General features: G+C 39.7%; 1 protein-coding gene across 1 annotated transcript in view; it reads right to left on the minus strand.

The window, feature by feature from the left end:
* Positions 1–12,311: 12,311 nt before the first annotated feature.
* LOC120526277 (zinc finger protein 70-like) overlaps positions 12,312–14,695 on the minus strand; it is a 34,299-nt gene continuing 31,915 nt past the window's right edge. Inside the window, exon 3 of the mRNA XM_039749382.1 lies at positions 12,312–13,293. Within this exon, the coding sequence (XP_039605316.1) occupies positions 12,434–13,293 (860 nt within the window). The 3' untranslated portion in view covers positions 12,312–12,433. The remainder of the gene's footprint in view (positions 13,294–14,695) is intronic.

Below are 14,695 nucleotides of genomic sequence, written 5' to 3' on the forward strand. Positions count from 1 at the left end.
ACGCCAAAAATGTCGATCGGTAACACGGCAAATTGGTTAAATGTGTATCAATAGACCATGCTGAAACAGTTGGTGGTGATGGTGTGGAAGACGAAAACTTACAATATCCTGAAGAATATCTACAACCATTAACACTGTCAGGTCTTCCACCGCACAAATTACTGTAGAAAGAAGGATGTATCCAAGAAAGGTAATGTAGGACATCTTCAGGGGATAACATTACACCACAAAGGAGATCTTGATATGCCATTCATATTAAAACATTAACAGTTTCCTGTTAGAATAGCTATTGCAAAGACAATTAACAAATCTCAGAGCCAAACATTAAAAAAAATAATTTTATTTAATAGAGGGAAAGAAACAAAATTCAATCACAAGCAGTTATACATTGCGTTGTCACGATGAAAGTCCAAACACAGAATCAAAATTCAATGCGATATTGACGAAAATTGAATTCAAAAAATTGATTTTACTAAAGTTTTACAGTAAAAGTGTAAGTTTAAAAAGTTTTTGCGTGTTAATTTCAAAGCCAAACAGAACGAAATCGTATTACGCAGCGAATAACTCTCAACGCAACATGAAACATAATTTACTTTCAAATGATTACATTTTACTATTTTTTAGTATGGTTAATTACTCACTGTAATGTAAAATATTTAGTAAATTGTACATCTGCATCCCCATATGCGAGAAAGAGGCTAAAGTGTAGCGCAAGGATGGGTGTTGGCAAGTGAAGCGAGCAGGGGGTAAAGCCCCCTAGTTATTCAAATGATAAAACAGGTGAGTACTTCTCAGTCCTTCACTTTTTTCTCTTCACGTTCCTTCCAAGTATTTAATTAAACCCAATAGTGCACGATAAATACACAGAGGTGTAAATGGTAACAAGCTAAATGGAGAAATGCTGGTCTCTTTTGTCATTTGCATCTTATTGCTGATAAGGAGCAATTAAAAACCAAAATATAGCTGTTTAAGACTAAAATAAGCAATAAGGGGGAGAAAAAAAAATCTTAACAAACGAGACAATTAAAGTGAAGCAGAAGTGTTACTTGAGCAATAAGTGCTTCTTATTAACCAAATTGGATTGGAACAAAAACCTACAGCCAGTGCGGCCCTCAAGGAATGACTTTGACCACCCCTGCTCTAATGGGAACGGCTGAAAGGAGAAGATGTCAAGCTCTTCAACAGCAGTTCTCTTGAGTCCTGTCTCAGCACTATATGAAGGCAAGTCAAAAAGTATCTGCACTCCGGCTGTAGAATTTATTTTAATCAACTTTCACAATAATCAAATCCATCATTTTTCGACATCATCTCCCTGTGTTTCAATACACTTTGTCCATCTGTCAACAAGCTTTCGTATTACTTCATTAAAAAAAGTTTTAGGCAGAGCTGCAAGCCACGAATGCACCGCTGTCTTCACCTCTTCATCAGACGTGAATCTTCGTCTTCGTTGGGCTTCTTTCGAATCCCAAGTCTGGCGTTGATTATTGCATAGGCAGAGCCATGGCTGATTTTTAAATGATTTGCCACATCACCTACTGTCACTCGTCTCACACAGTATCATTTCACGTGCACGCTCAATGTTGTCATCAGTCGTGGATGTGGACAGGTGTCCGGCTCCTTCTTCGTGGCTGACACTTATGTGACCTACCTTGAACTTCTCTATCCATTTATACTAGGGCTGTTCGATATAACGATATATATCGGATGACAATATGAAAACATCTATCGCTGCACATTACGCTATCGTTTGTTTCGTGGTGTCGCAAAATAAACTGTTTACGGCAATGTTTTTTTCATTGTTTTGATGGCCACCACGTGGATGCAGACACACTAGCATGGCTGATGAAGACGAGGCAACACCAGGTAGCTCCACACAGAAGGACCTTGTTCCTAAACGAGGGGCTACCTCTGTAGTATGGAGATGGTTTGGATTTGAAAAGTCTGACACGCACCAGAAAACGGTACTGTGCAAATTATGCTGCAAACCGATTGCTACCACAGACTCCAACACGACAAACCTCTTCTACACCTCCGCAAAAAGCACGTGAGCGAGCATGCAGAGAGTTTACAACTGAGAGGCAGGCCACGTAGGATATTACAGTTGTAAAGGTACTATTTAAACGAGCATGATAAAAGCTTGGAAGATTAATTGCTACCAAAACAATTTGCTTAAGGCACAATTTTCCCTGCAGCGTTTGCTGTCACCGTTAATCTTGTTAAAATTACGTTTACGCCACAACTGCATTAACACGGCAAATCTCCGTTAACGAGTTACGCGGATGCGCCCGTGCTTGGGGCTGGACGGCATCAACACGCTAGCGCCGCCCAGTCCACGCACGGGGCGATCAGCTGTAACTCATTAACGGAGATTTGCCACACTACGATGTGCAAATTAACATTTTACTAGAATGTAGCCTAAAAATATTATATTTAATATTATATATTTAATATATTTTTGTCGTAAGCCTTATTGCTGCTACAGTTTATTGGCCTTATATAGTTTAGTTGTTAGTGCTTTGATCCTTTTATATTTAATATATGTTGTGAGAGTTATTGCTGCTACAGTTCACATTTTGTTTATGTCAGGCATTTTATATAGCAGTATTTTATATTGGGCCTTTAGTAATTTGTTTTTGAAAAGTGTTTTATATTTGATACATTAACATTTTATGTTTACATTCTAAGTCAAACATTTGCTCAAATGTTCTAAATAAAAGAACAGAAATAATTACAAGTTGAGTACTTCTCATTTTTGATTTTTTTAATTTAAATGAAAAAAGGAGTGGTGATTATATAAACTATTCACTGAATACAAAGAAAATGTACTATATCGTGATATCGGGATATGAAATGAAATATCGGGATATAAGATTTTGGTCATATCGCACAGCCCTAATTCATACACACTTTTTCACAGCAAAACACTTTCCCCATATAGTGTACAAAGTCTTCAATAAATATCGGCACCAGGCATATACTCAGACCACAAAAAACAAATCACTGCATGTTGCTCTTCTTTCAGGTAAATCACAAGTGAGGCAACCATTGTTTCTCACACCACTGTAACAAATGATCTGAAGTAACACATTCAGACCTACATAGCAGTGACTAGGGAGAACATGGACCTCGTACGGAAAGTGGCGATTAAGACAGTGCTGCCAACAGACATTTTAATATAACTGGAGTGCGGATAATTTTTAACTCGCCCTCGTACAAGCTGGAAAGATCTTTTAGCCTGGGGCCAAAAATGACTTCTGGACATGATCCAGATAGGACTTCTGAAGTCAGTAATAGCCTTGGAAATTCTTGTATTGCAAAACTATGGGTTCGTAATGCCTCCTGCTGGAGGCAGCCTAGTATAACAAATACCGCTAAAAGTGTTGTCAATATGAGTGAACACACTGCCAGGGTGTTTAATGACTCGACTCCTGACTTGAGCAAAGGTAAGTGGCCTGTAATACCAGTCCCTGGACAAATATTAATGTAGTAAAATGTTCATAAAATTGTATCTTTAGATGGGAAAGGTGCTATATTAATAAAATGTATTATTATTATTAACATAGGAAATCTGACAAACGAGAGGTCACCATTCAGTCCATCAAGCCCGTTTAAGATAATAGGTAAGTTGATCCCAATCAGATCCAGACTCTTCTTAAAGGCTGTCAAGGTTTGTGCTTCAACTGCATGCTGGTTGTTTCTAATTCCCACAACTCTTTGCATAAAGAAGCGTTTCCTTACTTCAGTCTTAAATGTCATTTACTTTAATTTCCACTGACCAAAAGAACTAGACCAGGCATGTCAAACATGCGGCCCACATGACAGATCCTAGTTAGCATTAAACTTGTACAAAATAATTACTATCGTTTGTGATTGAATCATTCTGCATCTTCGGCGTTACTTATTGACTTTTCTTACTTCTGACAAAAGCACGTTTTCCCATGGCATTACGGTACTGGAAACGGCATCTGCTAGTATAGTTGCAGCCGCGAAGTCGCAACTGAAGTGCTAGGCTGCGGTCCGCGGCCCACTACCGAGCCGCGAGAGAACTGCCAGCAACGGAGACTCACTCAGTGAAGGGCTACAGAAAAAAGACTGCCCCCTTCACTGAGGACACTTTTCAGAACACTAGGTGGGCGGGGCTTTGCAGCGGCGCAGAGAGGGGAGAGAGACCGCGGTGAGAGAGTATTACAACAAAGTATTTTTATGTCTCTGACAGTTTCCCCATATGACATGAGTCCATAGAAATCTCGTTACTACGAAGTACATTCAGCAGCAGATACTTTCATTACAACGAAGTGACCTTGAAATGCTTGACTGAATCGTCCACAGAGCAGTTAGTTCTGTGGTCACAGCTCAGTTGTGGACATTTGCACAACGATCCCCAAACAGAAACACTGTAAAAAATGTTCTTTCTTCGAACATTCCTTGTACTGTTTTTGTTTTGTGTGGTTTTAAGTGATACCTTTTCCTTATTGCTCGTCAACATTTGAAAAACATCCATTAGAATTTAACTCATTATCACCCTTCTATAGAATGGCATACCTACGATATGCAAAAAAGAAGAAAAATCTCGGGTTGCAAACGTATGCGAACTGCTGCATTTGAAGACGCCGAAAAAGCCGTTTTTATGTGGTTGTAGCGATGCTTGTTCAAGAAACATTCCTATTAATGCGGCACTCATTCAAGAAAATATGAGGGTTTTAAACTCTCTTGGGACCCAGACAATCTCACACGTGGCAATAGCGCTTCGGGACGCATTTCAGCGTGTCGTTCCCGTTGGGTGGGGGGGATCCCAGATCCCAAAAGAGTTAAGAAACCTCACAATATTAAGAAGAAGAAGAAAAGGATAACTGTGCTGACCACAACATGCTTCCGCATTTAGATAATGTTCACGTTGAATTCTTCCCACCCAATTGCACGGCAGTGCTTCAGCCATTGGATTTGGGCATCATTCGCACCCTGAAAGTGTATTATCACAAGGAAACGCTGAGAAAAATTCTCATCAGCATAACTTGTAGACAGGAGAAGATTAAAATAACGCTATTAAAAGAAGCTATTGAAGCTGCTTCCATTTCCAACGTCCTATCTTTGTGATGCACGTTTTCTGCAGTGACAGCAACCAAAACGAGATTACGGAGTAGACTGAACATAAGCAACATACTTCGCATGTCACTGTCTTCCATCCTCCGCAGATGGAATCGTCTGGTTGCAGGAAAACAAGCTCAGGGTTCTCATTGATTCTGCATTACGGTAAGCTGTATAATTTCTATTACTATATTATAACCTAATAATAATAGAAATGTAATGTAAATTGGTGTATAAAACTGCCCTACGAACCCTCCCATAATCACCCCACAAACTCCAACCTCCAACAACCCACCCGTCCCTGGAAAAATTTGCTTCTAGTAAAGCGGTCCTTGGTGTCAAAAAGGTTGTGGACCACTGGGCTACACTACTGGCTGGGCTGCTGAGACTGGCCACTGAGCAGAACTGACCATCACGAGTAGTAATAGCTCACATATTTTCACGTTTTTTTGCTCTAGTTTTATGTAATTTTGTGCTAGTATTGTAACGAACAGTTAGTGCAGGCTACAGCTGAAGATCTGAAGTGGACGCGAGAAGTTGGCGAGTTGTTTATTAACATAGTTTTGTGATTTTGAGTTTGTATAATTAGTGTAGGTCAGGGGGCTTTTTTGCATATCGGCTTATTTTACAATATTAACTTTGAAGTAAACTTAGTACAGTAAAATTAGATTTTTGGAGGATTTTTTTTCCAACATGTATTACTGAGCAATGAATTTAGTGAGCGTTTTCGCGATTTCAGTTAACACGAAGAGGACTTTGTGATGTTTACGTCACCACACTCTTACAACGTTGAGGATGCGCCTGAGAATATCCAAATGGACTTGATTGAACTGCAGTCAGATTCTATTCTGATGGCAAAATACAACGAAGTTGGCGTGCCAGGCTTGTATGTTTACCTGCCACCCTCGTATGTGTAGATCCGTAAGTTGGCATTGAGAGTACTGTCTATGTTTGGAAGCACTTACCTTTGTGAGAAAAAGTTTTCATTAATGAAAGCTACCAAAATCGCTCAAGACTTGCTGCCAAGCACCTTTCATCCCTCATAAAAGTTGCACAAGATTTTAAGCCTGATATTGACAAACTGGTTACTAACAAGAGATGCCAAGTGTCAGGACAAAAGAAATAAATCTCACACTGTAAGACTCCTGTATAAGCAATGAATATAATATAATGAATATAATATAAGGACTTAGCCAAGAGGCTTAGAATCTAATTGTACGCTGTGGTATGGAGATTGTATGGAAATAAATTGCTTTTCTTTAAACTTTAAGTATTACATTTTTTAAAGTTTTCAGTATAGGAAAGAAAGCTACAGTAACTTTGTATAATAGTATTTGTTACAGTGCCGCACGTATGGCAGTCGAAGCGGCCCACCAATGGTAGTGAGTTTGACATGCCTGAACTAGACCACAGATACAGAATTAAGCTTCCCTTGCAGGGTGTCTGGGCTCAGCCTTAGGGACAGACCAACGGTCCCCAACTCCGGTCCTGGAGGGCCCCAGTGGCTGTAGGTTTTCATTCTGACCCTTTTCTTAATTAGTGACCTGTTTTTGCTCCTCATTAACTCATTTTGAATTCATTTTAATTGACCTGCTCTTGAAGACTCAAACCCTTTAATAGTTTTTTCTTTAATTAGCCAGACAATAATGAGATACAATATGAGCCAAAACAACTGGCGTCCATCATACAATATCTGAAAATAAAGAAAGATGAAGGTCTCAGGAATGCTGATCTGCTCAGGTCCCCAAAACATTTTATCAGAGCTCTTAGAAAAGAGAAAATCAACAATTTCGTAAATGCACTATTGCACAATGAGAACAGAGAAGAGAAAAGTCATGGAATTAAAAAATGGGTTTAATTAACAACAAGACTCGGCACCTAATTAAGCAACTGGTTGGAGTGAAACTGATTGGAGTTGAGGCCCTGACTTAGCAGGCCTTCTGTTGGCTCCCTCACTTCATTTAATGAAAGGAATTAAGAAATTCAGGGGAACAAATCTTAAAAAAACAAGTCAATTAAAATTAACTCAAAAGAAGTTAATTAGCAGCAAAAGCAGTGCACTAATTAAATAAAGGGTTAGAATGAAAACCTGCAGCCATTAGGGACCTCCAGGACCAAAGGTGGGGACCCCTGGAGACATTTGTAAGGAGCTACTGCTCCTCCACATCAAAAGGAGCCTGTTGAGTCGGTTCGGGCGTCCGATTTTGATGCCTTCTGGATGCATCCCCGAGGAGGTCTTTCAAGTATGTCTAGCCAGGTGGAGACCTCAGGGCAGACCTAAAACACACTTGAGAGATTATAGCTCTCAGCTGGCCTGGGAACACCTCGGTATGTCCCAGGAGGAGGTGGAAAGGAAAAAAGATATCTGGGCACTTCTGTAGAGACTGCTAGCTCTGCAACCTGAACCCAGATAAGTAGTATAACATGGATAGATCAATGGATGGATGGTCCCAAATCAACCCTTCATTCATTGGTCAAGGGTCTTGTCTTCAATTGAAAAACACAATACCAAGTGAAGGAGCTTCTTGTTTGTGGACTTCTTTCATTTATGTTATTCATAAATTTTAGCAGAAATGCTCGTATTTTGCATGTTGTGAGTATATAGCTGGATGGATTAACATAATAATACAATAATAATAATTCTTTACATTTATATGGCATTTCTCTTACTACTCAAAGCGCTTTTCATAGCAAGCAAAAACCTGCTGCCTCTGCGGCCCTCCAGGACTGAATTTGCCCACCCCTGGCTTAGTATATTCTAATAAACAAAATTTTACTAAACTTAGGTTTTGTAATTTCTACATTGGCCCCAAAACACAGAATCTGAGAAAAAAACATCTTATTTAATCAGGCCAGGAGTCCAATTAAAAACAGAAGTTGGCAGGAACAAAAACCAGCAGCCACAAGGAGTCCCCAGGACCGGCATTGGGTACCACGGATGTAGCGCCTTTCCCACGTTCAAGGGGCTTCACAGAGTCTCAGAAAGAACAGAAGGGCATATGTAACAATGGATAGAAATTGTGTCTGCATAGAACTCTAAAATAAATAGATAAATAAAGGATATGCAAATCATTAAATAGACTAAAAGACGATCAAGTTCAATAGTAAAAGAAAAGTCTGAACAAATAACGTAATTTATGATTTAACATACACAAATTCTCCTGGGCATCTGGACACAGCGGTCAAACGAAAGAAGGGACAGAATGTCAGGTTACACTGGACTCCTTCATGAACAGATGAGTTTGAAGTTGTTTTTCCAAAAGAATGAATGGAGTCAGCTAATCTCATTAATTTCAGGACAGCTGAAGGGCCGGTCACCTGTCACCCATAGAGTTCAGATTAGCGTGAGGCACAACAAGATGGCCAGAATCATCAAGAGGACAATAGTGGGCGAACAGGAGCAAAGTGATGGGGAAGGTCACTTATGTAGTCCGGTGTGAGGCCATTTAAAGCTTTGTCGAGATTTATGTTCAATCCTGTAAGACACAGGGAGCCAGTGAAAGCGAAGCAGGATGGTCGTTATGTGCTCACTGTCACTGTTTCGTGTAAGGACTTTTGCAGCAGAGTTTTGAATCCACTGGATGTGGTATAGCACATTTTTAGAGACCTGTTTTTAAATAAATACATAATTGAATGGCCGGCTCGACCTCTGTGGGTGTGTGTGCCCACGCAGCTGCGTGAGGTTGGTGAGGTAGCTGAGGTAAGAGGGTGTGGTTGGTCTCAATTGCTTCATCTGCCTTCTGTGGTGTGCGACTGAGGCACTGCACCCACAGAGGCGTGTAAGGGGGAGCTGGCATGAGAAAAGGTGGAGAATTGGAAAAGAAATAAGAACAAAAGGAAAAAGGGAAGGAAGTTAAGAAAAGAATGGAGGGAAGGCATGAGGTGAAGAGTGAGCAAATGAGAGAGGGAGGGAGAAGGCAGGCAGCCGGAAGGGAGTCCCTCCGATAAGCATATGGCCGACGCTCAGGGACTGAAGGCCGAGTGACTGAGACACCGCTCGGTGGGAGTGACTCTGCATAGGGCTGGGAGAAAGGAAGCAGGAGCTGCAGGGGTATTGAAGGGTCAGTTAGGCATCCTGTGGGTGGTGCCATAGACAGCAGGGACGCGATCCTAACAACGGAAGTCAGAAGCTCAGAAAGTTGTCTTGTCAGGCCACAAATGGCTGCAGGGGTCCGAGCCTTGGAGCAAGAGCAGAATGTTGGCTTTGCTGTCGATTAGTTACCTCTTCAGCTGCAAGATCTCGCTTGAGGTAAGCTGAGGAGATGGATGTTTTAGGGTGAAGCACCGGGGTCTGGTTTTTTAAAGAGAAGCTTCCTGTTCTAGGGATTTTAACCTCTCTTTTAACAGATCTATTTATTTGACAGGTTTTAATCTCCATAGTTTACTTTAATGGATTATCTATTTATTGAACATACTACACTTACTGAACGCTTTTTCTGAAATGTTTTAATAAAAGCACAACAGACTTGTTGCACCAACCCTTTGCTACATGTGCGTGTTCTCGAGTACGTTATCAGTAGTAATGGGTTCGACAGGCCCCCAGAAGGACCCGGTAGTGTGGAGCCAAACTGCACAATCACACTGGAGTTGTGATAGAAGATTAGAAGCAGCATCTGCCAGTATGGAGGTACAATAATCAATGCGGGATGTGATAAAAGCAGGGATAAGTTTCTCAGCATTAGAAAAGGAGAGGAAGGAGCGAACATGGGATATGTTACAAAGGTGAAAATAGAAAAGTTTTTTAATGTGGTTTATGTGATCGGAATTAGAAAGGGAAGAATCAAAAATAAAGAGTCCTTGCATTTGAAGAAGGTTTGATGAGATCACCATCAAGAGTGACTGAAAAAAAAGGTAATTTTCACACAGAAATGACTGAGAACTGGAATGAAACTCAGGCTGTGCCTTCAGCAATCAAAAAGAATAAAAAATAATGTAAAATAAATTTATGAAGTCTTCACTAGCAACCAACACATTGAACTTTGCCAGTATTGTTGGCAGTGCTATGTGGCGTAATGGCTAGAAAACTTAGACCCGAAACCACAAGGTTCTCCATTTAATTTCCACCTCTGACCTCCAGTGTCATCCTAGGTAAGTCACTTCATATCTTGAACAATTATTATAAGAGTAAAGATGAATAAACCGGACTTTGCAGCTGCATGAATCAAAAATTAGTAGTATTATAAATAAATTGTACTTACCAAAAAGTTGAATCCTATTCACCTACAAAAGGTACAGCAGTGCTATAAAGCTTTCTTTGCAGAAGATTAACGTATTGCCGACTCACTAGCGTGAACGGACAAAATGACCAATAATGGCGAATACAGCTACTTAAAAAGCTGTTGAGTAGAAGAAGGGATAATTACCTACAAGGAAATCGACAACTACGCACTGCAATCGGCTCGACTGGTTAGCATAATTACAACTGACAACAGAGGGTTTCACTGTTATAAGATTTTACAGATTTTTTTGTCTGTGTTACCAATAGATTAATAACAGTTAAATCTCATTAGTCAGCAGTAATATAAAGGTTTTCAAAGAGTGCAAGAATATAGGTAGATATTTCCAGTAAAATAATAACATTTTTTTTTGGTGATGAATACATATTACAGAGGTGTGTAAGGTGTCAATTTGTCGTATCTATGCACTGTAGTAGGACCTACTACAGTAAACACCTGTTGTTTAAGCAAACAATAGTATTTTTTAACACCATGATGAAATATCTTTCACTGCTGGTATGCACATGTTTTAATATTGAAAACTGAAATTATCAAGAAAACTGTATGCTTTCGAAGAAAATGTAATGAGATAAAAAAAAAAAAATGTCCAAAATGGTTTGCTTTACTGGAATACCTATATTAAAAATTTGCCATGATAATTTTACTTTGGCGAACAATTCAGGTAAATTACCACTTTCAGTGAGCAGAGGTGGCTCAAAAGTTGCAAGAGACCTTAGTAATGTAATACTTGGACACAATTTCATTTACGTAAAGCAAAAACGTTCTCAGATATGTTGTAATGTAATACTTGGACACAATTTCATTTACGTAAAGCAAAAACGTTCTCAAATATGTATCTATTACCATTTGAAAGTCAAACGGAAATTGCGCTTATCTCGAAAACCGGTTGTTTTTCAAAAAAATTAAAAGGACAAAAAAAATGCTTAAAAAGCAGTTCTTCTACCATAACATGATATGAAATTATCAAATGTAATATTTTTGGGGAAATGTTTCAGGTAAAGTACCACTTCTGGTTAGCGGAAATAGCTCAAAATTTGGTAGAAATCTAAATTTTGTATCTAATACTTGTATGCAAAATTCGGTTGACCTATGTGAAAGCGTACTCAAGTAATCATGTTTCCATACAAACACACACACAAACATAATTCCAAAAATGGTATTTTCGGACTCGGGAAGATCTAAGATTCATCAAACTCAAATTTTTGGCCAATTCCAATACTTTCCCTATACTTTGTATACGAGAAGTAAAAAGTGGTTTATATATGCGGGGAACAGAGGTCAATAACTTGCTTATGCTATGTTCCATTTAAGGTGGGAAGTCAGAATTTCTCAGCTTCAAGTCACAATTTTCAACTGGGTCACCCCTCACTTTAGATTTCCAACTCGGAACTTGCCAAAGTTTATCGAACTTCAGATCAGGACATCAATCCAATGTGGCAACACTACACTACAAACTTAAATGAAAGCCGAAGTATCATATTGTTTATTTGCACTTCTGGCTATTTGTGTCTTATTAAATAACTTGTATACAGAACACCATGCTGTCCAACTTCTATCTGTGAACTGTTACTACAGTGTTTGGATACACAAAATACTGCATAATGTGTTGTTATCAACTGCTAATTATTCTGATGGAGTAAGCACAACAAAGGTTTTTCCTGGATGCGTCCAAATTGGTATCCAAATGTTTTTACTGGAACGCAGTCCGCTCAGGTGTGACATCATTTCCAGTGCTAACATCCGAGGTAACTGAATTTTCTCGAAAAATTCATGTTACTAGTTAAGTGCTTCCTGCTACTAAAATAAAAACTAAGTTAGTGGTTAAAACTGAAGTTTGAGCAAACAAAAGTATAAAGTCAATGATAGCTGCTATAGATGCTTAAACACCGTCTGGCAATTTTAAATTGATAGCTTACGGGTACATAGTAGGCTGTAGTATAGTAAGTAGTACCACAACAGTGGAACACAAATGTTTACTTTGGAATGAAATTAAACACATAGTGCAATCACAAACAATTTATTAACAGGAAAAAGGGGCGCTATCTGTCTAGTGCTACGTCATAATAAGATAAAGACAAGCTGTTAAATTGACAATATTTCTAAGCAGTTCCTCATTTTCCTCTGTTGTGCAACATCAAGTGGGATGACAGTGCTTCCATGTCTGAAAACAGTTCCAAACACTCCCTACAGCTGTATGGCTTCTCGTTTCTGTGGATTTTTATGTGTCCCTTGAGATAACTTTTTCTTCCAAAGCACCTGCCACATTCATTGCATTGGAACGGCTTCTCGCCAGTGTGAGTTCTCATGTGTCCCTGAAGGTGACTTTTGATGGAGAACCACCTCCCGCATTCAGTGCAACCATATGGCCTTTCTCCTGTATGTGTTCTCTTATGGATCTGAAGGTGACTTTTTATTGAGAAGCACCTTCCACATTCACTACAGCTATATGGTTTTTCACCAGTGTGAACTCTCTTGTGAGGTTTTAGATGGCTTTTCCTTGAAAAGGTCTTTCCACACTCTGTACAGCAATAAGGCTTCTCTCCTGTGTGAACTCTTAGATGAATTTCAAGATTGCTTTTCATTCGGAACCTTTTCCCACACTGGTTACATGCAAATGGCATTTTTCCAGAATGAATATTCTTGTGTCGCCGAAGATTGCCCTTTTCGGTGAAACTTTTCCCACAGTCAATACAATGATATGGTCGCGATTTCAGGTGAGCAGCCTGGTGTTCATGAAAGAGGGCTCCATTTTTAAAACTCTTCCCACAAGCCTGACAGATGTGTGGACTTGCTGCACCCTGATTTCTCTGTGGAGCATCAGAATCATCCTCTGCAAACATCTCCATGGGCACTGAGGCCATCTGCTGATTGAGTGATTGGGATGCATTTTTAAAGTTCCGTGCATTTACATCTTGAAGAAAGGGTTCATTGCCTGAAGGGAACAGCAGGGATGACTCATTTTCTTGGAAATCTGTTTGAACAAAACCAACATTAAAAACGTTTAAATGAAAACAAGCAAATGATAAACACATTCATAAAAAGGGTTTATAAATTAATATAATAACCATCAGGTAAAATATTAAATCCAGCTCTTGATCCATTTAGGGAAATTTCTTATTGTGCATGCTTATGATTTTGAAATACCAAATACCAGAAAAATCAACATAAAATTGTGATACCCCCGTCTGTCTTTTGAATTTTTCAGCTTTGTTTGATGATGGGCTGCAAAAACCGTGCTAAAAGCGTTAGTCCCAATTATCACTCGGCAACTGTACAGATGTGTTGCATGTTGTGTAAGTGTTAGAACCGAGAGTCACTCAGGCCCAAGGCTTGCGCGTGAGTAAGGAGGGCCCCACCTCCCAACTTCGGCTCGCTGTGTGTCTCTTGGATTTGTGCAAATAAATTGATACCGCAAGCGAACTATGATACATAGCACAATGAGAGAAGTCACAAAATCAACTGGAACAGTCAAGCAAATTATAGGAAAAACCCGACATAAATCCATTAAGCTCTCTCGTGAAAAGCAGACAGACAGACGTTGGCTATGTTATTTTATATATATACTGTGTATATATATATTTTTTTCTCATACACGCTTACGTCACTACGCATGCGCTTTCTGAGAACTTTTATCTAAGTCCTACGATGGCTCCTAAACAGGCTGCCTTTTCTAAGACTTCTGACAATAAAACTAAGCGCCGGAGGAAGATGCTTACTATCCAGGAGAAGGTGAAACTCTTGGATATGATCAAAGATGGCAATACCCTACAAAAGCCTCTTCACGCATATGAAAAGACAGCGCCAGCAACTGCCTATCAAGATGTTCTTCAGCCGCACACCCAGACACCCACTGCCTACTCCTAGTGCTCCTTCACTGAAGACAACAACGCACCTGCTGAAGATACTGCACCACCTCTGAAGACTCTCCTACTGAGGTCGTGCCTTCATAGGTTAGTGGTTGTGTGTAAGAACTGTGTGTGTTTGTGTGCAATTAAATGTACAGTACAATAATCTACTATATAGAAGCGTTTGGGATTGTCCTTCCGTCCCATGAGTGCAAAGCGTAGCGGTATTCCGTTTACAATTTTTATACTTCACCAGAGCTATTTGATATCTTGCTGCAAAGAAAGACTGATGCATATGGAACAGAGCGTCCCAACTGTCGTGGCATGCCTGAAGACTTTAGTAAAGCTAAACTACAGCAAGGTACGCTAATAGCTTGGCAAAAGGGCAAAGTACTTGCGCTGAAATGGAAGGACAAGAAAGATGTTTGTCTTCTTTGCACTGTACATAATGCAGCTACAATCACAGCACAGGCAAAAGTCAACAAGCAGGTTACAAAGCCTTGTGCTGTGGTCGCCAACAATAGCACG

The sequence above is a fragment of the Polypterus senegalus genome, chromosome 3, assembly GCF_016835505.1.
Source record: "Polypterus senegalus isolate Bchr_013 chromosome 3, ASM1683550v1, whole genome shotgun sequence".
Taxonomy (NCBI): Eukaryota; Metazoa; Chordata; class Cladistia; order Polypteriformes; family Polypteridae; genus Polypterus; species Polypterus senegalus.